The 25,917-nt window shown below is 33.6% G+C and overlaps 1 protein-coding gene across 1 annotated transcript in view; it reads right to left on the bottom strand.

Annotated features, from left to right (window-relative positions):
* Positions 1-716: 716 nt before the first annotated feature.
* GNAI1 (G protein subunit alpha i1) overlaps positions 717-25,917 on the bottom strand; it is an 81,460-nt gene continuing 56,259 nt past the window's right edge. Inside the window, exons 5-8 of the mRNA XM_001364564.5 lie at positions 18,349-18,477; positions 6,189-6,318; positions 5,102-5,255; positions 717-2,804 (exon numbers count right to left, since the gene is read on the bottom strand). Coding sequence (XP_001364601.1) covers positions 2,614-2,804; positions 5,102-5,255; positions 6,189-6,318; positions 18,349-18,477 — 604 coding nt within the window. The 3' untranslated portion in view covers positions 717-2,613. The remainder of the gene's footprint in view (positions 2,805-5,101; positions 5,256-6,188; positions 6,319-18,348; positions 18,478-25,917) is intronic.

Consider the following 25,917-nt stretch of genomic DNA (forward strand, 5'->3'; position numbering starts at 1 on the left):
GCATCTTAAATGGTAAATTTATTATGTTTGATAAAACTAATGCTAAATGGAAAACAATATAGCATATGAAAGTATTTAGTTTAGCCTGACTTATGAATTCCATTTAAACGAGGCTGCTGATGAAAATTAAAAAAAAAATTGCCAAAATCTGATAACACGTGTTTTGCTTTATTCTTGCTGGAAAAGAATCTTTTTACAACTTAACTTTGTCTGCTTCTTACCTTTAAAATTCACCAATGCAAATGCCAGTTAATTTCCATAGTAAAGAGCATTTAGGAAATTCATAGGTTATTTCTTCAGCAAATTACATTGACACAAAGGCTTAATATAAAGTTTGTAGAAGTTATACTTTATTCCAAAATGAGAGAGACTTCACATGAAAGGGCTGGCTGAGCTGAATTAATTTCATTTTGGGAAATTGAGATTTTCTTAAGACATATAACATTTCTTAGGGAAATGTAAACTATAATAAATTTCTGGTTCTCTCTGAATAAAAGAAAACAGGAAGCAAACTACAGGTATAAGTGATGAACAAATTCTGAGAGAGCTGGACAGATTTTATAGTAGAACAAAGGAAAAAAACTGGGAAAATAGTGTTTACTATTTTTTTTTACTTTTACTATTTTACTACGACTAATTACTATTATTATAAACACCCACTGGCCTGCAGTATATTAAAAATTCAAAATAATACATGGAATCAACAAACTGGATTGTAAAATTTTAAAAATCTTAAATTTATTAGGCTTTATTAGTAACATATAGAATTACACAGAATAAAGTTCAGGTCCTCATCAATGATGGCTTACCAATGTGTGTTCCTTTTTTTCCTCCTTCAATCATAATTTTTATGAGGAAAATTTACACAATTTTATTTTACTCTTATCTTCATACTGTGGATGTAGCAGTTCTTCCATCAATAAATTGAATGAAAAACATATTTTTCAGAAAAGGCACATAAAGAATTTAGACCAACAAAGTTAGAAAATTTGGATAACTTCCAATTTTTTTTAAAAGCTCTTATAATCGAGACTGACATTAATGCAAAGTCACATGTAAGCACTTTAAAGAACACAGACACACAAACTGATGGGTGCTAACTGGCAGGGTAAAATCAAATATGAGCTAACCACTATGAAATCTGCTTATAAGCAAACAATTAAAATAACATTTTTTTCTGGGATGAGCATTAACCTCTTTGTAGTTTTGCTGAAAATGGCTTAAAGAGGTACACAGGGAGACAAGCCCAAGTAATAGGAAAGTAATGATTTTATCAAAGTGCAACATGTCAGTGATATGTAACACTTATGAGTATAGACTATTATTTACTTCTAATAAGCTTTAGTAGTTATACTTTGAAAACTTAATTATTCATGTTTAAGAGAAATGGAACATTTTAATAAATGAAATAAAACAGACCTAAGACACTTGAAGGCAATATGAATACCATAGAAGACAGGGCAATTTCAGCATAGCAGGATAATAAAATCTGAATCTAGTCATATAGCTAAACTTAAAGCTTGTGCTGAATCAGTAGTAGACTATTCAAACTATCATGTATGCTAGGTACAAAGAGTTTCCCAAAGGAAATACACAAATGAATGTCTCTAAATTTATTATACTCACATTTTAGCCCACAAAAATGCTCTCAACATCCATCTCAACTTACTTATAAATAAAAGCTTATTCATTTAAAATGTATAAAAATTAATCTTGGCACCACCATTTAAGGTAATGCATATATACCAATCACATAGTAAATTTTAAAGTGAAAACTTAAGTTAGATGACTAAAAATTAGATATAGCACTAAGTGTGAGGCTGTCTACAACATATCAAAAATTGGAAATACATCTTAAGTTTTGCAACTGAAACCTAATAGAGAATAAGGGAGCATGCATCTTTAAAAAAGAAAAAAAAAACTAAAATGTACAAGATTTGTTTAAATAATCAATCCAAAGGCAAGTATATTTATCCTCTTTTAAGAGCATTTCAATAAACAACAAATTTAGAGGACAAACCAAGTTATTAAAATATTTTGTTCAATGTTTGTACAAATAACATTCCTACAATTACAAGTATACATACAATCAAGGTAGTTTTTCAATGTTTCTTAATATTACTGTACTTTAAAATTTACAAGACATAAACATAAATAAAGCTGTTTAAAACTGGCAAATACAGTACTGGTCTATCATTCAGCACAAGTCACTTTATATTTTTCACCTTGAAAACCATCAGGTTAGAATTTTGTGAAGCCATTCCTCAAACCTAAAGATCAATAATTAAACTTATAAATATAGGTATGCACAGAATAATTTCCATATTTGCAAATATGCAAACATCATACACTGGAGCCTCGCTATAACTTTTCCCTGGGATCCATGCTTGAGGACTGTGTTACAGGCTTTTAACAGTGTTACAATATGGTCCTTCTGATATTTCCAAGGGTGGGGGTGTGGGGAACAATCTTCAATCAAGATCTCTGATGGACCTGCCTTGTGAATTTCATGCTACAGCTGGTCATACTATATAGTGAGGCTCCTGTGTATATAGCTCCAAATTTAATTACATTTGGCTTAAGAAACTTGATTTACCATTAAACTTAAAAATCTTAGAAGAGGCCACAATCCTTTAGATTATTTTTTATGATGACATCTGTTACGGCATCAAACACAAACTGCACATTCTTAGTATCTGTGGCACATGTGAAGTGGGTATATATTTCCTTTGTGTCTTTTCTTTTGTTGAGGTCTTCAAATTGACATTGAATATATGCTGCTGCTTCTTCATATGTGTTTGAACCTTAAATAGGAAAAAAGAACAAAACATAAAATTAAATTAAAATAAATTTCAAGTTTAAAAAAAGTATACTGCGTATTGCTAAATAAAGCTAACCTAGGATGAAAATTTTCAAGGTGGAGAAATTGAGCATAGAATCTGAGATTAGAGTGGTGTCTGTGAGAGTAGAGAGGAAGGCACATATTCTAGATGTTTTGAAGGTAGAAACAACAGAGTTTAGCAATGGATGGGATGTTTTGGTAGAGGAAGAGTTAAGGATGACTTTGTGGTTATAAGCAAGATTGATTGGCAGAAGAGTGGCAGCTCTCAAAAGCAATGAAAATTGGGAAGAGAAAAGAGGATGGGGGGGGATTATGAGTTTCAGTTTGAACAGGTTAAGTTTGAGATAACTATGAAATGCCAAAATTGAGATGTCTAAAAGCAGCTGGTGATGTGAGACTGTAGCTCAGTCAGGCAAGAGACAGAGAAAAGTGAATCATCTGCATGGAGTTTGTCATCGAATTCATGGGAGCTGATGAGATCACCAAGTAAGTTGTTACTGAGGGAAATCAGAAGAGGAGTCCAAGACAAAAATATATTACTAGTAAGAATGCAAAAGCTTTCTGCAAAAGGGCAATGACAGTGTGGTCTATATTACTAATAACTGACATTAAATATGCCTTATTTTATTGATTAAAACCATAAAACGGGAAATTCTTCTGACAATTTAACTAGCCTGCTTCTAGACTTCTCTTTTACTATGCCCCAACATGTTATATGTTTCAACTACTCAGTATTGGTCGAATGTATCTAATACTTTCTTCATACCTTGCTTATGGTCTATTCAAATTTTATGTAACTTTTACCTTTCAAGAGCTTCAAAAATAGGAACTTTTCAATGAAGCCACCTCTAATTCCCAGGGGAATTCACATTTCAAAATGACTTTTTCCCACCCTGTGACTTTAAGAGAGTTCTTTATTTTTTTAAATACTCTCTTGGTATAGATAAAGCAAAGAGAAAAACTACTCTGATAGGAACATGATTTGTTAGAAGTGAGAACTTAGAATTTGGGACAAGGACTCATATTGGTATAAAACAATGTGATGACTTTCATTAATGATTCTCAGAGTGAGAATAAGCATATCTGGGTGAAATGCTGTGAGATTTTACAGCTCTTAGGAAAATGATGTGTGTAATTAAAAATTTCTATTTTATGTATTTCTCTTTGTGTTTTTCAATTGCCAGTTACATACACTTGAATTCATGTATGTTGTTGAATCTATGTAAAACAAAGTCCTACTATACACTTGAATCCAGGTTTTCCCAATTTACAAGCTATCTTATGAGTTTTAATCCATAAAACAACATGAACTTTCTTCCAGTACAAAATAGTTGCCGCTAAATGGAGTAAAAGTAAGGGTTCTTACAACAGCAATATCAGATTGAGGAAATTTTTTATTGGATTATATTATTTATTAGCAATATTTCCATGAATCCATTTATTCCTTCAAATGCCAGACTCTGAGGATCAGGCAGTTTCTCAAGATTTCAACTGAGCGAGTGATAAATCAATCACTACTACTCAGTTCCCAAGACATTTAATTGGGCAATGGCAAAAACTCTTGCCTTTTGGTAAGGTAGGGTGAAACCTCTCTACTTTATTCACGAAAAAATAATCCAGCCTTCCCAAGGGCTTTGAAAGCTCATGTCCTTTTATCCTTGTTAGGCATCTCAGATAGATTTCTCGTGACATGGTCCACAATAAGAAAAAGTTATTGGAAACGTGACTGAGAGGATTTATATTTTTCTAGCCAAAGATTGCTAGAGGAAGCTGGATTTCTTAAGCTAACTGAAAATCCATTTCTTAAAGTAGCAGAGAAGGGCACTGGTCAGCCACATTTATCTAGCTTAGTGAAGCTGTAAGGACCCACCCACCTGGAGAGTATTATTTCCCTTCCCTATAATGAAGTACTGAGGGAAGAGCTGAGATCTCTAAATTAATCTCTTCATTAAAATATCCCAATCAGAATCCAGGAGAGATACAAATGGTGTACTATTAGGTCAATTAGAAGGAAGATACAACTTCGTCTAAGACTGGTCTTTCCACACAAAGCCATGAATGATTGACCTGTCCTATATTAATAGACAGTATGCCCCTATTAATAAATCATGTTTTATTCAGAAAAATGATCTCCTTTTATTTACTGGTTAAAATTTTGGATAATATATTATTTTAAAAGTATAAAAATTTACCACAAGAGTTTTCAGTTATATTTAAAGACTAATTGATTTGACAATATTTCCAAAGAAAGCAAAATACCTGCATATTCAGGATAGCAGATAGTGAGAGGACTCCTTTTAATTTTTTCTTCAAAAAGATCCTTCTTGTTTAGAAAAAGAATAATAGATGTATCTGTAAACCATTTGTTGTTGCAGATGCTGTCAAACAACTTCATACTTTCATGCATCCGATTCTAATATTAAAAGAAAATTGCCATTGTATCAAGAGCAACAATAACTCCATGAATGCAGTTCTCTAGTGAAGTACAGCTTAGTTAATTCTTGCAAAGATAAATTACATCCAACTCAAAACTACCATCTTATTACTGACCTAACACAAAAATGCATGTTAAAATTGAAAATATTTAAGCTATTTTTTACATAAAATATAACATATTTAAGAAAATTATGGCTTCAAAAGTTAAATATATAATAAAACATTTTTGACATCTATAATATATATATATATATATATATATATATAGTAGCTCCATAGTGCCCCATGTAGCACTGAAAAAAAAATTCACTACCCCTCTATTCTTTATCTCTTTCTCTCTTTCTGAAATTCTTCATTTTTCCATCCAAAAAAGCCTATGTAGCAACTTCAGAGGGAATATGTATTTTCCTCATGTTATTTAAACATAAATATTGAAAATTTATAGATAACAAGTAACAATATGTTGCTATCATAGACTGATTGCTGTAATACTATAAGTAAGAGATTCAGAAATACAGTCTTTACTTTATGAGAGGCTCATCTTAATTCCCTGTCATCTTCTGTACCACAAGTCTGGTGGCTTATAGATATGAGTGCAACTCATTTCTTATGTTCCCTTCAAGTTAGGGAGTGGAAGGTGGGAAGGCAGAAACTACACTCTGGGTCAATCTGGCACGCAAGAACTCATCACTCATGTTGGATCATTAGAATGGTTTAACTTGTTAAAATTATGTCATCTAACCATCTTCCTTTTCCAGATCTTTTAAAAGATCTTTTGAAGATCATCCCCAAAGACCTCTTGATATTAACGTTTCAGAAATTGATCAAAACAAAACAAAAATTTGGGAATAATGGGTAAAACCACAATGCTATTTGCTTTGACATTCAGTCCTTCGAAAATTATACTTACCATTTCTTCATCTTCAGCCAGAACTAGGTCATAGTCACTAAGTGCTACACAAAAGATGATAGCAGTTACTCCTTCGAAGCAATGGATCCATTTCTTCCTTTCAGATCTTTGTCCTCCCACATCAAACATTCTATAGAAAGAAAAAGTTTATTGATATGATTTCAAAATATTCATCACTTTGAAATACTAAACTGTCAACAAAATAGCCACAAGGAATCCTGATAAGGACATGAAGGGAAAAACATAGGAAAACATTTTTATTTTTTCAAAACACTGAAATTATACTATAAGGGAGAGGAAGGATTGAGGATTACAAAAATTATATCTCCTATCAAAAAAATATGCTTAAAGAAATTAAATATACTCATTTAAGAATTAGTGAATTCCTATTAATAGCACAGTACTATCATAAAATAAACAAGAGAGATAATTTGGTTTCAAGAGCTCATAGACTAACTGAGCAGACAAGGAAAATCTCAAAAAAAAAATCAAAATATTTAGAAAAGAACATGAAAAAACAGTGATGAATTCAGTATAAACTAATTCACAATTTCAAAAGCCTCAGAGGAGGTGGGAAATATTGTATTTATAAAATAGAATGACAAAGACCTGACCAAGTTCAAACTATCCATAAGGAGACCCAAGTAGTAGATAATCAGAATAAGGTCAGGCCTCTTTTGGTAGTATTTGTTTTTAAACCCTTACCTTCCATATTAGAATCCATACTGTGTAAGGGCTAGGCAATGGGGGTTAAGTGACTTGCCCAGGATCACACAGCTAGGAAGTATACAGCTAGGAAGTATCTGAGGTCAGATTTGAACAAACCCAGGACCTCTCTCAATCCAGTGAGTCACCCAGCTGCACCCTCTTTTGGTAATATTCAAAATATATAATGTTTTCAGAAAGGTGTGAGGTGATCTCAGTGTTGTTTTAATTTGCTTCTCTAAAATCAAAACAGATTTACAGAAGTTTTTTTTTTTTTTATGTGACAACTGATAGTTTTGACTTCTTTTCTGAAAGTTGCCTCATTATATCTTTTGATCAATTGATGACTGGCTTGTATTCCCATTAACTTTTATAGATGTTAAAAAGAAAGAAAGGGGGCAGCTGGGTAGCTCAGTGGATTGAGAACCAGGCCTAGAGACGGGAGGTCCTAGGTTCAAATCTGACCTCAGACATTTCCTAGCTGTGTGATGTGACCCTGGGTAAGTCACTTGACCCCCATTGCCTAGCCCTTACCACTCTTCTGCCTTGGAGCCAATACACAGTATTGCTTCCCAAGATGGAAGGTCAGGGTTGAAAAAAAAAACACAACAAAAAACAAAACAATAAAATAAAATGAAAGAAAACCTTTGGAGGTGAAATGACTTACTTAGCTACCAACAAATGAGGAGCCTGGATGCCATATGACAAAGTAATAATTATTACTCCATTATGTATACAAAACAGAAAAAAGATGAGATTAAGGAGGAAACCGATGATAATAACAACAAAAGTAATAAAAATAAGTGGTAACTAAAAAATTATGGTATTTATACAGTACTTTGAGGTGTGCAAAATGCTTTACAAATATTATCTTATCTCATTTTTATCCTCACAACAACGCTGGGATGTAGGTGCTGTTTTTACCCTCATTAGGAGGAAACTGAAGTAGAGATTAAGTGAATTGTTCAAGGTCCCACAGTTATAAGTATCTAAAGATGAATTTGAACTAGGGTCTTTTTTATTTCAGGCCCACTTCTCTATCCGCTTTTCTACCTGATTGCCTCTGATTAGATCAAACAGGCAAAAAAACAAATATATGTTCGCCATTTGCTCAATTCCGAAAGGAAAAAAAAAAGCAATAAATATTTTCACCAAAAAAAAAATTTACTGGAATTCAAACAATTTCAAATAAGATTTACTTTAGTAATTGATTAGCAGTAGCTTAAAAAAGAATGCCAATAGACACTCATAAAACATCTAGCAATAAAATATTTACATTGTTGGCAAGATAAATTTGAACCTACCAATTAGCATGTTGCATAGTATTTTAAATGTACAATGTACAATAATTCTATACTTTATTAGAGTCTCAAGTTGGTAATTAGAGGTAATGAGAATTTTACCATTGAAGTACCTTATGTTTTTTACTAGATGAAGGTGGAAAAAATCTCAAACACCAATGACGTAAGTGATGTTCCTTTAGTCCATAAGTCAAGGGACACAATGATTGAGAATGGTTTATTAACCTTGGCCAGAAGGTGGTAAACAATTACATTAGTGAGAACGGTTTTTAGTGAATTACATAGGGTAAAAGCCAGCTGGCTGAAGAACAAAGAAAACTCAAATAAGGAAGAAAGACTGAGTATTATTTCTGTATTGGCTCAGTGTGAAGGCATAAAGGTTTAAAATGCATTACAGAAATCTAAAATTACATAATATAGTATGTTTTTTGTAATGTACTGTACTTAAACATTGAAACACCTCATTTGAAAAAGAACCAGAGGTATAAAGCTATCTTTTTTTCTTACTTTTTTTGTTTTAAATAAGATGACACTTAAAGACCTATTCTGTCTAGGTCATTCCTTTTGATATTTTTTTTCAAGGAGTGGTGATAGACTATGTTGAATCATACTTGCTTTCACATACCCTTTATTAACAAAGGAATAAATATGACACATTTAGGAAAAACTGAAGTTTCTTATATCCATAACTATGCATCATTTTTCAAACCTAATGATTTAAGACATTTGGGGTAATGTTATTACCTGGCACTATTACTAATCAGAGAATGAATAACTACAGTTATTTATGGATCAAATTTTTATTGATACAAGGAATGAATAGGGTCATCTTGATTCTGAGGACAGCTCTTCTGAAATCTTGATATGTAATTAGGTAAATAATTATTTCCATAGTAATAAGTAATTTTTAAAATTTCAATTTAATGACAATAACCAAGGATCTTTTTGAGGTTCCCTTCATAATACCTAGAAAAAAAAACTGAAGAGACACTAACAAATAACTATGAATAAACACCAGGGACACAAAGAAATACAAGTTCATTGTCTTCAAGGAGCACATATTCTAACAGGGAAGACAACGTGCAAATAATTTACATATAGACAAAATATATATAGTGTAAATGGAAGAGAGTATCAGATTAAAGTCATTAGCAGTGCATGGGGAGGTAGAAGTGAAGAGTTATGGGGAGAAATAAAAAGGTATAGAGATGTCTTTTGGGAAATGTAGTATTGTGTATGAGGAAGAGCAAAAAGGTCAGGGTAATTGGATTCAAAAGTAAACACCTCGAGGATAGGACTGTTTTTTAAATTTCTTTTTGTAATCAGCCCAGTGCCTCACACATAATGGAAGCTTAATAAATACTTGATGACTGACTTAAAGGGAATAAATTTAAGAGATCAGATAGGAAGATATCAAGTTGGGAAGGACTTTAAATAATAAGAACAACATTTTATAGTTGAACCTGGTGGTAATGAACCACTGGAGTTTGAACTAGGAACCAATACATTTGGATCTATACACTAAGACAGTGATAGTGAACCTTTTTGAAATGGAGTGCTGGGCCCACCTCCACCTGACCCCCAGCTTACCACACAGGGGAGGGAGAACAGGCTCACATTGGGCTGCAGGGCAGAGGGGCAGGTGAAGTAAAGAATGTCACCAGGGAGTTTAGAGAGGGGGAGGAGCGAGAGGAGTGGCTCCAGTGCTCTGCTCCCCTTCAGCTCTGCCTCCTGTGATCCTGTGAGCTGCCGACTTTACCAACGTGTCCCACCCACTCTCATTGGGCTGTTGGGCAGAGGGATGTAAGAAAATGTTGTCAGGCACTGTGGAGAGAGGGAGAGGAGCTGCTCTGCACAAGTTCTTTTGCCTTTCTAGTAAGGAACTGGGGGATGAGGGGGTATCCACATATCCAAAGAGAGAGCTTTTTGTGCCACCTTATATGCTCTAAGAAAACCATTTTGGCATCTAAGTACAGGATGGACTGAAATGGAGAGACCTGAGACAGAGTGACGAACCAGAAAGTTAATCCAGTAGTACGTACATGAGGTGATGGAAGTCTGTACCATGGTGGTAGCTAGCTATGAATGGGAGAGAAGGGGACCTATAAGAGCTACTGTAGTGATAGAATTAAGACTTAAGAACAAATTTAATATGTGGGGTATAGATGAAAGAATGATATTGAAGTTAACTGAGAGAAAAATAGTTCTATTGATAATGACAGGAAACATGAGAAGAGTTTTGGGGGGATAGGTAAGATAATGAGTTCAGTTTTAGACATAGTGAGTTTGAGATGTCCAAAAAGAAGTTGGCGATTTGAGAATTGTGCTGAGGTGATAGATCAGGGCTCTATAAACAGATCTGGTCTTCATCTACATAGAGATTAATATCTAAAGCCATTAGACATTAGCAAATAAAACAGTTTAGAGAGAAAATAAAAGAGCCCAGAACTGAGCACTGTCAAGTTACCCAAGGTTAGTCAGTAGGATGATGGAGGTGAGCAATCTTCTAGAGAACACGGGGCAAAAGGGAATCAAAGGTGAAAGATGAAGTGCTAACCTTGATTAAGAATGGCTCTGGGAACAGTTGGGTAGCTCAGTGGATTGAGAACCAGCCCTAGAGACAGGACATCCTAGGTTCAAATCTGGCCTCCGACACTTCCCAGCTGTGTGACCCTGAGCAAGTCACTTAAGCCCCATTGCCTAGCCCTTACCACTCTTCTGCCTTGGAACTAATACACAGTATTGATTCCTGGACAGAAAGTAAGAATTTTTTTTTTTTAAATGGCCACCTCTTCACGTGAGACAGGTGAAGGAGGTGTGTGTTTGTGTGTGTGAATATTTGAGTGATGTGAGATAAGAGGAAAGAAGGGGAAGCTCTCACTGAATGTCTCCATTTTTTCTGTGAAGTGAAAGGACAGGTCAGCTGATTGAGGAAAAGAGATTCAATCAGGGGCTAAAGGAGAGGCAATAATGGATGGAAGACTTTCTACGGTGAAGGGGAAAGGAAATTGATTAGAGAGGTATAAGAAGTCTGCCTTACTACACTAAGTAACCAGTTGAAATTAGGTGACAAATCTATAGACAACCCAATCAACAAGCTTTCATGCTTTTTTCTTCCACTTAAAGGTAGAATAGGAGCTTTTTTTTTTTTAAAGGCAAGTTGGTTAGAGTAAGCCAAAACTGGGATTTTTCAAGGAATGAATAGAAGGCAAGGAAGCAAAAAATTCAAATATATATACAGAGTATAATGTAGCCCGTGCAGGAGTAAGGACTTGTAAAAGAACCAAGGGGCAGAAGAACTAGAAGTTAGGGTGAGAAGGAAGAACAGAGTTTTAGTAAGGCATAGAGAAAGACAACCTATGCTGTTTTCAGTATAAACTTCCCTTGCTGCTTTCAGTTATCAACTTCCCGTTAATCATTTTTGTTCTGTCATCTCCAATGTAAAGGTTGTTCTCTTAGATAATGAAAACAGAAATGAAATAGGAATTGAATAGCTCTACTTTCTCTCCAATACCAGTTATCACTGTGTTCACCACAAGGCAAAAAAGGATCCTTCTTTGTTCCTTTTTTGTTGTCAGATTCTTTCAGCCTCAGTCTCAATTCTTTCTGAGCTTTTTTTTCTAATGCTATTTTTATGGAATGAATCCACACTTGGAATTTAGTCTTGTTTCTTTCTAGGCTTTGCACATTTCTTTTAACAATCTAAGGTGCCTGATGAGTAACCTCTTCATTCACATCTAACTCTCCAAATGAATCCCATTTTTCCTCTTTAATGGAATGATTCCTATTTTATCCTTCAGAATATTTTTCTTTGATATCTCTCATTCCCTCCCTGTTTAGCACAAACATTTTGATCTATTATGCTAATATCAATATTCTTCCCCAAAACCTGTGATATATGTTAGTTAGCTATGTCCAATTTTCTTCTCCCCAGTCATTAACTTTAGGATGGAGTTGAATTTGCAAACCCATTTCATGCCTTTCTACTTTTTCACAACCCAGCAATTCATTACTTCTCCACTAGTTTATATTAGATAAAGAATACAATTATTGATAGTTCTGAACTTCTCCAGATAATTCTTAAAAAACAAATATTTTGACTTTTTAAGTCAATACAGAATTTATTAAATACTGAGGAAGGCAGGATCACAGATATAGATAGGAAGAATTTAACAATATAATACCAAATTTCACTCCCCAGGTTCCCTGCCAGATTTTAGAGACTAGGAACCTATGTCTCAGAAAAACTAGTTTACATGCCTAAGGTGACATAAGTATGAGTGCTTAAATTTCACTACATCCTACACACCTGCTTGCAATTCTAGTTTTCTTTTCACTATACTTGAACTTGATAAAGCACTACTATATGAATAGCCTGAGTTCCCTCAACCATATGTTCAGGAGAAAGTAGAAAATAAACTGTTACACATGTTTTTGCATGTTTCCACAAGAGTAACATCTTTTTTAATCCCAAAGGAGAATTTTAATATATTATCTGATAATTTTACTCCATTACTTGTTACTCTTAATTTTACTATATTACTTTAATAAACCATTAGTCATTCCCACTCATTGATCTAAAAAGAGATACAATTTTAGATCAATAAGAAAGCATGACTAATCTTTGTATGACACACACATACAGATATTTAGATAGGAATGATTTCCTAACTCTACACTAATACAGTTCCATCTAACACATACAATATTCGACAAACATATATACAATTATATTTATACATGAAACTACTAAAATTTAAATTTAATGTTTCTTTTTCAATAAAAAAAAACACTTCTTCAATCAATGAATATTCCTTATAATTTTGTCTTTGAAAAATTTTAGAACACTGTGGTAAAGATAATGTTACAAAATAAATAAAACAATGAAGGGTATTTCTGATTTTAAGGAACGAAGGTGGACATAAAATTCACAACAAACTCCTATATACTTTAAGGGAAATTAGGAGATTTGGTTATCTAATATGTGAAATGAGAGTTTAGGTATTAAAAAAATAGAAGACATGGATAGCAAAGGTCAAAAATCAGGAGAAAATGGTAGAAAATATTACTAATTACTAATACTACTCATGTGACAATGGTAAAGTTATAAACATCTTTGGGTCTCAACATACTCCTCAACTATCACATGAAGAGATTGAACTGAAAGATCTCTTAGGTCCCTTTCACCTCTTAATCTATTATGATGTGAACACCATTAAATTAAAATCATATTTCACACCTTTGGAAGCATGGGGTTAATGACTGAAAATCAGACTGATAATACTTATTTTATAATCACTTGTATTTGAATATATTAGTTGGTTTTAGCTTATATGTTTGCTTTTCTTTATTTTCTTGCGCTTGATATTTGTATTTATTCATTGAAGCCAAAATAAATTTTGAATTAAAAAATAACTCTCGGAGCAGTTAGGTGGCTTAGTGGATAGAAAGTCAGGCCTGGAGAGGAGAGGTCCTAAGTTCAAATATGGTCTCAAACACTTCCTAGATTTGGGAACCTGGGTAAGTCACTTAACCCCAGTTCCCTACCTGTTACCATTCTTCTACAGAAGGAGGAGAGAGGGAGAGAGGGAGAGAGAGAGAGGGAGAGAGGGAGAGAGTGTGTGTGTGTGTGAGAGAGAGAGAGAGAGAGAGAGAGAAAGGGAGAGAAGGGAGAGAAGCGAGAGAAGAAAGAGAATGGGGGAGAGAGGGGGTGAGAGGGAGAGGGGGAGATGGGGGGGAGAGAGGGGGAGAGAGAGAGAACTGTTATCAAAATCAGTTAATACTAGACAAAAAAAAGTGTTTTGAGTAACTTAAATATACTCAGCCTTTTCAGTAAGGACATCCAAAATATACTTTCGTTTTTATTGTTCTGGGATCCACATAATTCTTAAGGACAACTGAAACCAATACTTTGGCAAGAATAGTAATCTAACATTACCTGTTTAAAAATAAAACTTAAACCAATTTAAGAATTCCTAAATAACCCAAGATTATCCTTAAGCCATTAAGTTACCCTAAACATATGATATAAAATTCTACCTCATCTGTAATATATATTTTGGGTATGAGTCATCATGAGAAACATCTTTACATAGCAGGTTAGTACTTGACGGGTAAAGAAATGACAAAACTGTAGAAACCCAGCCTGGGAATAAAAATGACTCAGTCATGATGAATTTCTAAGACTTATGCAAGTCAAAATTTAAAGCAAATATTACAGAGCACATCTATTGAACTATCAGTGATTAATTTCTTAAAATTAATTAGCAATTTTTCAACACTTGTAGAGTTAGTATCGTGCACTATTCTTACAAGTGTGAGAAAAATAATCGGGGGTATTTATCCTTGTTTGATATTATAGGAGACAAATACAAAGATCAGAAAGTATTTTAGTGGCACACAGTGAGTAAAGATTTAGGTTTTCTGACTGTACACTGTTAATTGAAAATTGTATTTATAAAAAATTGCATAAATGCTCTTTTCCTTGCTTTCTTGAGCCTATTTTAATATAATAATAGTTATTCTTTTTATCAGCAAAGAACACAACCTATCCATGCCTTTACATCCAGTGCCATTTTCATCTGTGCTCTACTTTCCAACATTTTTCTTTACTCTCCATTTTAGAAGGCTAGGAAATAGACTCGAGCCTTAGAACAATTCATATACTTTTGGGTCCATGCCATGGGATTCCATAATGCAAATCATTTAGCAGTGACTATTAAAATAAATAAAAATGAAAATCCAGCAACACTCCCTTTGAAGATGCCAGGACATTTGCTATTATCAGCAAATCAGTTTGTTAAGAGTCCTATGAACCTTCAATGGAATCATTATTTTATCTACATGGCTACTCCTCCAGTGTTGATTTCAGAACTCCCAATCTGTTTAAAACTTTTGTCTCTTGTTTTAAGTCCTCCACAGAAGTAAGCCCAAAGTGCTAGGCACCTTCTTCCACTAAAGCTCTACCCTTAAAACACATAACAAACCATAAAACCCAGACTTGTCAGTCACAAATCTCCAGTAGTAAAAGATAAGGTCCTGTTAGAAAGCTTACTAATGCTTTACAATTCATTATAAGTTTTGCTGAAGAAGTGGAAAGCTGGAAGGGGTTGGGTCTAAATACTATTAAAACAAGACACAATGACAAATGATGTTAGCCTGACGGAAAGGAAGATGAGAGAAAAACAAAATATATATAGAACTGTAGTGCAAAATATGACAAACATAGGATCTTAGTTATAATTGAGTCATCAAGAAAAGATAAAATTAAGTTTAGTGAAAAAATTAAATTTCATAAAAGTGGCTATAAAATGTATTTGATGGAAAAAAATCATAAAATAATTTAAGACTAAACAAAAAAAAATTGTGACTCTTGTCCAAGAAAACTTTAGCTATTAGATAGCTGTTATGTGCAATATCTTACTCTCCCTCCCCCAATGATATCAGAAACTATTTTTTGATACTCAAGAAAACAATCCATTGGAAAAGGTTCCCAAGTAGATGTATGAGCCCTACTTCAATTAATGACAGAGCACAGACTTTTCCAAAATTATTGATGATTATTAGGTTTTCTCCTGGCTTATACCACAAGAAAATTCCTTCAGTGATTGGGTAAAATTCCATGCTATTATCAATGGATTTTTAGATGTTGACATTGCAGAACTGAATTTCAATCTCTATACACGTGCATTAGTCTCCTTGAGAAGGACGATGCTTTTACATCTTAAAAAAATGTGGGGATAGATGACGAAGGAGAAAACAACTAAAAACTAAACAATTTATATTTGAAGTTCAAATGCTGATATAAACTTTGATATAAGCTTAAGAGTTGCTTAAATTTATTGCTGTAAACCAGATCACACTTCTATAAGAAATGACAAAAACACTAACTAGTATAGAAAGCTGGATATTCCTTATAGAACACAATAAAGTGTCCAGATGATATTAGACAATGCCCCAATAATTAGAATAAAGTTTTGGACTTTCAAATGGCTTTAATACTGGATTTCTATTTCCATAATATATACATTATCATCTTTGACCACATATTCCCCACACAACCTGAAACATACTGTTAAAATGGAGATTTGCTGGACTTCAATCCCCAGAAGTCCTTGGTACTTCCCAGAATTCCCTATAATCTCACCTGAGTCCTCACCTGAGTGGGAGAACACAATTTAGTATTTAAAGGGCTCTCTGCTTCCCATGAGTCTCTCTTCTTCCACTTCTAAGCACACGTGTCTCTCTACTGGGCACGCAAGATGTAGTAAGTGAATTGTGAATGGGCTAAAAAGCCCTAGGCATGTGCTTTTCTTATTCTGTATTTTCTTTATTCCTTGATTTCTAATCATCTTTAATAAACCTCGTTAAATATAATACTTTTATTACAAGAGACTAATTTAACTGTTACAATACTTTTGCATGTGTCCTCTTCTCTCTATTCACATAGCTACCACCTAATTCCAGACTCCCATCACCTCTTGCTTGCACTGTTCCAGTAACTCTTCTAATTAAAACTTCATGCCTCATATCTCTAAACTCCAATTATCTGCCAGTGACTTTCCTAAAATGTAGAACTGGCTGTATCACTACTTTCCAGACTCGATATACTGAGTTCCCCATTACCTCTACAATCAAATATAAACTCCTCTATTGGGTATTAAAACATCTTGCCAACATGGCCCCTTATTGTTCTAAGCCTTAAAATATTAATAACCAGCATTTATTAATTTGTAGATGACAACTCATTTCCTGCCTCTATACTCCATGTACTAGCTACCCTCACAATTTGGAGAGTTCTGTCTCCTATCATTTGATTTTGTGGTTTCTCGCTTCCTTCACGACTTAGCTAAAGCACCAACTTCTACACCAGGTTAAAATATGAGCTCTTTGAGGGCAGGGGCTGTTTTTGGTTTTTCCTTGTAACCCTAGAACTTAGCAAAGCATCTGACATAAAGCAAACCTATTGCCTAGTTGCTGTTCCAGTAATGTTTTTGGGTCTATGCCATGAGACTATTTTATGAAAGAATCCACTTCATGATGAAAATAATATAGTTATATCCCACTTAATGAATGGTCAGGCTTCTGGTAATTTCCTTTGCATTATATATACAATAGAGGTTTAAGAAATGATGCTTATTTCAACAAAATGTGAAAGAATAACTAGTAAGTCAACGCCCTAGAATTGGTTTGGGAACAATAAAAAATAGAACAGTCATGACATGAAGTCATGCCTTTAAAATGATAAAAGAAAGAGAATCTAAGAGGACAAAGATTTAAACTGAGAAAATGCGAGAGTCAAAAGGAGAAAAGTAAAGAATGAAGGCTTTTTGCAAAGGAGAACCAGGAAGCAGTGAGAAATTAAAAGATGAGAAAAATACATCATTAAATTTTATAAATGAAGCATCCTTGCATATAAAATAACAGGTCAACATTTTGTGAATTTAATGGATTTTCTATCTTCTATGAAAACCTATTTCTATTGAAAAAAAATTAGAAATATAGTAGTGTATGTTTTAACATGATACTTCATTCATTTAGCTTCTGTAGCTGTTACCCCATTCATAAAAAGAATATTTTATAGCAAAGAACAAGGTTCTTTGCAGTTCAAAACAGTGTAACACTATACAAGACTGAGAAATCATAAGAACGCTAACTTACAGATTTGTAGAGGAAGCAAAGAAAGAAGAAAAGGCCCCACAGAAATCTTTCATATTTTCAATTATTTAGAATTGTTCAATTATTTTAAATCACTTCACAAGTAGTATATTTTATAAATATATACATTCTCACTAAACTTTTAGTTCATATATATTATATAACAAATAATTAGTTTTTCAACTAAAAGAGATAAGTCATCCATGACCTTCATAGACAAAAAAGGTTTTTATATTAAAATTTCTCCAAAAAAATTGAATGCAGGTAGTTGAAAATGGCATATAATTCTTTTCTGGATAAAATTATAACATCATTTCCAGGGTGTTTATGTCTTACATTTTTTTTTCAATGAAAACTTACCTTTACCATTTTTGAGAAAGCAATTTATCATTCCCTAGCATTTGGATCTTCAAATATTTGTACATTTAAGCCTTGTGTTTCTGAAGCAATAGGTTTTATACTTAAATATACATTATGCATTTTTTAGCTATACTCACTTAAAATGAAGATCCTTGAAAGTAAAATGTGTTTCAACTATTCCTGTTGTTTTCACTCTAGTTCTGAGAACATCCTGCTGTGTTGGGATATAATTTGGATGTGCTATTCTGTCCAAGTCATTCAAGTAGCTGAGGAGGGAAAAAAAACAAATATGGTAGGTTAATCAACCCATAAAGATTCACTAGGAAAAAGAAAAAAGTAAAACATTTTCTAAGCACATGTTCTAAGATATTTAGCAAACAGACCCAATTTAGGCCTAAATATTTATGAAAACTCCTACTGACATAAAAAGAATTCAATCTTTTTTCCCCCTAAAGAAAAATGATTGTTTTTCTTTGTCAATTGGAAGCAAAAGCAAAACCTAGAACAATATGTAAACCATATAAAAAAGACTCATGTTTAATTTTACTTTTATTTCTTGAATAAGTGTTCAAAGGTAGAACATCTAATAATGTAGTACTCCCCTACTTGGACAGCAGATTCTTAAGCCTATTGCCCAGTCTGTCCATACTAATATGGAAAAGCTTTGACTGGGAAAGAGACTGGGCAATAGACTGAATGTCTGCTGCCTAAAGACCAGATCAGGTGTCGAGTAGATCATCCCAATTCACTTCATTCAATTCATTCACAAATTTCTTGTACAACTCCCAAAAAGGCCCCAAAGCACTGCATTCTCTAACAAGGAAATGTGTGTCCACTTAGATGAAATTGTGAACCCATGAATTTTTGAGTAATAAACCTAACTTTAGCTTTTGGCTTGTTCTTCATTAATCTTTGCCCAGACTTTGACCCCATTCAGGTTCTGTTTTTTTCCCCTTTTATCACTTCTCAGTCAATCAACTTTCTACCACATATAACAAAATCATCCATTTGAGTCAAGTAGCTCTTTCTCTGTATGCAATTCAGTGTGGCTTCCAGGGCCATGTTGTATTCTACAAGCAGTGAGTGTTTATTGTACATCTCAAGATATAGGCTAAGATAATAATATTTATTTGAGAAATATGACTACTGTTAGATAGGACACACCTGGCAGAAACTAGAAACTATCTAGTGAAGAGCTGTTTTATCATTTTTGTGCCTTGGGTGATTTTTCCTCTTCACTTTTGCTCATGCCATTACACCTACCAAACTGACCTTCACCCTCCTCTAGTCTGCAAAATCTGTTCAATTCCTTTGTCTTCTATAACGTTTTTTTGCTAATTCACCTGATTTAAAATAGTCTCCAAACTCAAATCATCTAGTAATTTTTATCTCTTGACTTAATGGTGGAAAGGATAGAGGATATAAAGTCAGAAAATATGATGTTTCTATTGGTTAGAACCTTCTATCTTGATTGATAACTTGATTTTTCAGTTCCAGCTCTACTTTGATAGAGCATATCATTTACTGAGTCTAAAAGTGGAGGCTAGGAAATCTGTTATTGGTCACAATATTTGATTTACTAAAAAGTTAATCTATAAATGCTCTCAGATTTTCTCTCTTAGTTGGGTCTCTCCTGCAGACTTATTTTTGTTCTGTTTTTCACTGTTTTATAAGGTAAAGCTGCTAGTAATTTCTCCCTGTACTCCTCAAAGCTACTGAAGTCACTTTGTACTTGAAAGGTGGTGCTGACCTTGTATGCCTTGATCTTGTGTGTTTAAGAGATAAATGTTTACTGACTGATAAGTTATTCTGGCTCTTTTGAACTTTCCCCTGTGGTGGCTGACAATTAAAACTTTAATCAGTATCTTTAATTTTATCCATTCACATTTTTCAAAGTTAACCACTTGTTTTAACTAGGACAAACACTAGTAGTGTTAGTTTTAAGTGCATGAAAGTATTATTTTGTTGTCTTTATGATTTCTTATTTTTAAAAGTTTCATTAAAAAATAAAAATGGAAAACAAATATTAAATCAATATCTTTTAAAACAAACAAAAAACATATGAGGGCCCTCATTATGTTGGGCTGATCCTTTATGACATATTCAAGAAGATGGATAAGAATTGAATGAGATAGGAAGGTCTGCCTGTACCATGACAAAGTATGATCTTATAGGGAGAGGAAGGTGAACATGGAGAATCCATAGCAATGATCATATGCTGCATTATATACATACATATGTATATTTATGTATATATATACACACATGCTACAAATGTTTAAATTATTTGGTACAGTTATTAAAGTTTTATATTTTATGTTCTTATTTTTCATTAACTCCAGCTACCAAGGATGCAGTGTACTTAAAAGCTTCTTTATTAAAATGGCAACTCCATTTAAAATCTGGTTGTTTACTTATATATGGACATCAATGATTTTTTCCCCTTTTAGTCTAGTAGAACTAAAAAAAATGCCTTCCTTCCAATGCTAAACTAATGGTCTAACTTTACAAATAAGAGTTTTAATTAATAAAAGAATATTTCTAGCATATAAAAACAAACAAATGAGAATGTGAGATTGTTCTTTACTTGCTGGCAGTTAACTGATTATAGTATGATGTCAATAACATGAACAGCATAGTTGGGTTGTAGCTCTGTTCTTAAAGGAAAATGATCTAATCTTGAATTACAATTATCACCTATAAAAACAATAATGTGAATGTGATTATTGTAACCAAGGAATAATGTTCTAAATTGACTAAATAAACTAATTCAAATGAAAAAAAAAAGAAAAGAAAAAACATTAATGTGAAGTAGCCTGTTATTTTTCCTGACTCTAGGAATTTCAAGGTGAGGTTCAATTGTCCAAGAAATTACCAGAGAATTTTCATTTTAATACTATTCTCAACAAATAGGGTATGTTTCTTTCCTTGGGTCCAAAGCCCTGTTTGAGTTCTGGGGAAGAGTTAGGATTGTTCCCTGCCAGGTGTCTGACTGTCGCAACAGTGTCACCACTGGGTGTACCAGTATACTCTCTTAATGATTTTCATGATAACCATTTGGCAACTTGCCCGGGTGGCATCTGTCTCTCCTCTGTCATTTAGCTTTAGTGCCTAACTCATTCTCCTGTTGGAAAGGCATTTGAAATTCTAAGTAATGGATTTTCTTCAGGTTTAAATGATGTTCATTTGGTAGTTACTCCCATCCTTTAAGGCTCAAACTTGCTTGCTCTCAGGTTACTGAATAGTTAATGAACTATAAATACCACAGTTCACTATTCTTGCATAGCTGGAGCTACAGTACTTTCCTGGTTTCATCTAGTGTTTGGAAGCTTGCCTAAAACTGTCATTTTATATGTTTAGAACCCACATAGCTTTTGAATTAAGGAAAAAGAATACTATAAAACCAACTGGTCTGGGGTAATTTTTCAATTTTCTTGTCTTAGTTTCCTAAATAAAATGCTAATACACTGTTGGGGGGGGGGGGGAAAGTGACTTTTAATACTAACAGTGGTCACATTCTGAAATCTTATAATTCATTTTCAAATAAGGTCAACAGAATTTTTAGACTCCTGTACTTTAGTGGATTAATGAAAAATGATTTACAAAAATTCAATATATCCACATTAAATATCTACTTGTCTTTGGCGGCTATTCACCCTTTAGAAATCCACTTACATGGAACAACTTAATTTAATTTATATTGAATATGGTATTATTATGTTCCCTGACTGGCAAATGGTGGCTGGGGATACAAAATATTTTCTAATTTCTAGGAATCATTGGGGGAAAAGTACAAGTATATATTATCAAAATATATGCATTGCACGCAATAAGTGCTATAGGAGACCTGAGCACAATGAGGATGTGAGGCTGATAGGTCAAGGAGTCAAGGAAGGATAGCTATAGGACAGGAGAATAGAAGGTAAGAATACCTGGATATGCAAAATGGACAGAGAGGACATTCTAGGCAAAAGGAATCTTTCTTAGGTTCTCTTTCTTAGAAGGGTAGCTAGCAATCCCTGTAAACCCAGCTATAAGGGTAATATACTCATCCCAAGCAAAAAGTATAGAATTTTTGCTTAACTTGAAAAGATTTAGTCATCAAACACAGTTCAAGAATACATTCTGGCAATACTGTATCTTCTGAGAGAAGAGCCTTCCTCATGTCTCCCTTCTCTACACAGTGATGGTGCTTAAAGAGTAGCATGTATGTAGCTCTCTGGGTGAGAGTGAAAGCACTCTGGGTAGGAAGGGGAGAACTGGCTGAGTCTGAGGAGGCAAACACCCCCACCTCCCATCCCTGAGGCAGGGCTGGATGCTTTTTAGAGACCCATGAGAGGCCAGGTACTACTTAAAACAAACCTCTGTGTTATTCAGCAGCATTCCCTAGTGTTCAAAATATCATGAGATTCTATCTGCTCCCAAAAGTCCACTCCCTTCTGTTATGCCAGGATTTTAGAAAGGGGAAATACATAAAGAATCATTTTGCAGTCTATATCTTTCCTTGATACACTTCTTTATAATGTACAGAGATTGTACCCTGAATAAACCCTAGATTTGGGGGGCATGCCAAGTAATCTAGCCCCATCAATCTCCAAAACCAGCAAAGACTTTTAATTTGTAAATTACAACTTTTAAGGTTTACCAAAGTCCTTTTTGTAAGATAGTGTAATTCTGATATCCTTCATTTTATGGATTAAACTGAAATACAAAATCATTCATTTATGGCTAGTAAGTTTTAGAATCAGGATCTGAACTTGATTTGTCATCTCCCCACAATGAAATATGTGAATAATAAAAAGTATTTTGGGACTATTAATATGATAATGGCACATGCGAAACATGCAGACTGAGAGATTGTAGAAATTTTCAATTTTACAAATCAGAGTTGTCCCAGACAGTTCTTGCCTGTAATATAAATACATAGCATAATGCCTTATACCCAGCAGGTGCTCAATTCTCTACTGATGGGAGTAGGAGTAGTAATGACTCATTCAAATACTTTCTGGCAATAATCAATAACTAATAATATATGAGGTGGTGTGGTATAGTCAATAGAGAGCTATCCTTAGAGTTTGGTGGGGAGGGGCATTCAATTCATGCCTTTGATATATTGCCTACCTGACCCTGAATAAATTATTTAAACCTTTCGATTCTTCAAGAAAGTATTTCAGACTAAAGTTTAGAGTTAGTTGTACACCTCTCTTCGTGGAGGGGACTTCTTTACTCAGACTATTAAATGGACAAAAAAAAAACCCCTCAATAATAGAGAGAACCACAAATACACCCATACTTATAAAAATGAATACACAGTGTGTTTATTTGCATGAATAAGGGATACAATTTACAGAAATGCCCTAAAAATATTCCTAAAGTATCTAAAAGGATCCTGTTAGAAGCATTAAACAAATAACTCCCTAATTTTAGCTCTTTTGCAAACTTTTATATTTTGACACAAGAAAACATAGCTCAAAAACAACAAACATGTAAAGTATAAAGCTGTCTCCCTACAATTTTGTTCAACTAGTGAGTTCCTCCAATACTTGTGGATTCAGAAAAGTTTGATTTTTGCATTAACTTTTCATTAATAGAATTTTCATTAATAGTTCTATTATATCAAAGTAGTATGTTTGTATTTCATGGTATTAAGGGGGGAAAAGAGTGAATCTAAAGACTTTCAAAGAACTGTTCAAAATCATAAATTGTATCTAAAAGATGAGGTGGAAAGTAACTATTACATAATATAGTTAATAGTTACTTTACACTTCATCTTTTTTAACATCATTCAATATCTGATAAACTTCATGCTCCACTGAATATGGTTATAAAGTGGACTTTCCGAGAATTCAATTGTCCTAATAAACTTTTTAAAAATAATAAATTTCACCGTCTATAGAATATTTCATTTAAAATCTTTCTCTGAAATAAATTGAAAATATTATCAAGAGCCAATGGGGCTGTGTGACCCTGGGCAAGTCCCTTTACTCCCCCTAGCCCTTAATGGCTCTTCTGCCTTGAAAACATTACACAGTATTGATTCGACTATGATAAGAATTTTAAAAAAAGTCAATAGGAGGGAAAATGAAGTTTATTGCTAGAGACTTAGTGAATCTCTAGCTATTCACCATTAATAATGTAATAACGGCAGGTAGAAAAGCACAGGGAAAAGACCACACACGATTAAAATTTACAAAGGACTCAATATAAGAAAGGCACAGTATTAAGCTATAGACATAAAGCTATGTAAGATAAAATTTCTGCCATAAAAATGCTGATAATAAAGACTGATAGGACACAAACATAAAAAGCAACAATTCAGTGTTAATGAGTTTATGATAAATGTCAAATAAATATTATAGGCAATAATTACTAATGTTCAAAAAAGATATCTTATGGAATGGGGCAGTCAAGGAAGCCGTCACCATCCACATCTCAAAAGGCAGAGAATCTCTCACTGGCTATTTCTCATTTAGCTGTGTTTTGTGTATATTGGGGAAGGGGGGGAGGTTGTTCCTGCACCTTCTACAATATTCACTTATTTCTCCATTATTTTCCATTCAACATCCTATTTTACATTTGACTGTTCTATTTTATAATTCATGGTCATTCAAACTCTGAAAAGCAAATGATGCCAACAAGAAAATAAAACTATCTTATAAAGTTCAGCAAGCACAAAATATATTTTTTGGCTTTTTTTTTTAAACCCTTACCTTCAGTCTTAGAATCAATACTGTGTGTTGGTTCCAAGGCAGAAGAGTGGTAAAGGCAATGGGGGTCAAGTGACTTGCCCAGGGTCACACAGGTGGGAAGGGTCTGAGGCCAGATTTTAACCCAGGACCTCCCTTCTCTAGGCTTGGATCTCAATCCACTGAGCCATCCAACTGCCCCCAAATACATGACTTTTAAAGGAATACTAAAGAAGAAAGTTAGCATGAGAAATTTTCTTTAGAATATATATAATATAGAAATATATAACAAATTCTGGAGTAAAATCTAAAAGGCAGATAGGGTTTTATAATTGTTTGAATCACTATGGGCAAGTTGGGGGGCTGTTCATTAAAAGACTATCTAAAGATAGCTATAATTCAAAGCCTTCTAGAAGTACAGCAGGCCTCACTTCTACTGTCATTCACAATGTTTACTGCAATATGATGTATTCATGACCATTTTAAAGTATATTATTATTTAGGGCACTTCCCACTTGAGACCTTGACCATCGAAAGGAGTTCCTCCTCCAGGACTACATGTTAGACCATGGTTTCTCATCATTAAAGTAGAAAAGGGTTTTGTAATTTGTTTTATAGCTTGAAGACCTTTGGGCAGTTAAGTCAAAACTACAAAAATTTTCAGAATGCTGTTTATTTGTTTTTTCTTTTTGTTTTTTTTTTAGTGCATAAATGAAAAGAATTGCTAACTTTCAGTTTGGGGTTATTAAAAAATGTCATTTTTTCCCCCAAGCAAACTGAAGGAACTTCTGAAATCTATTCCTAGGATCCCTGGTTAAGAACCTCTAAACAAAAACAATAATGCAGCTATAATTCAGTTATACTCTTAATTTCTCTGGCACTTGCCAGATGAACACATGTGAATCTTGGTACTAGAGACCATAATTATTTTCCTTGAAATGTATTTTTAAAACATTCCCCTGATATATATTTTTTCACTAAAAACACATGCATTAATTTCTTCAGGCACTTCTGCATACA

Source organism: Monodelphis domestica, chromosome 5 (genome assembly GCF_027887165.1).
Source record: "Monodelphis domestica isolate mMonDom1 chromosome 5, mMonDom1.pri, whole genome shotgun sequence".
In the NCBI taxonomy this organism is placed as follows: domain Eukaryota; kingdom Metazoa; phylum Chordata; class Mammalia; order Didelphimorphia; family Didelphidae; genus Monodelphis; species Monodelphis domestica.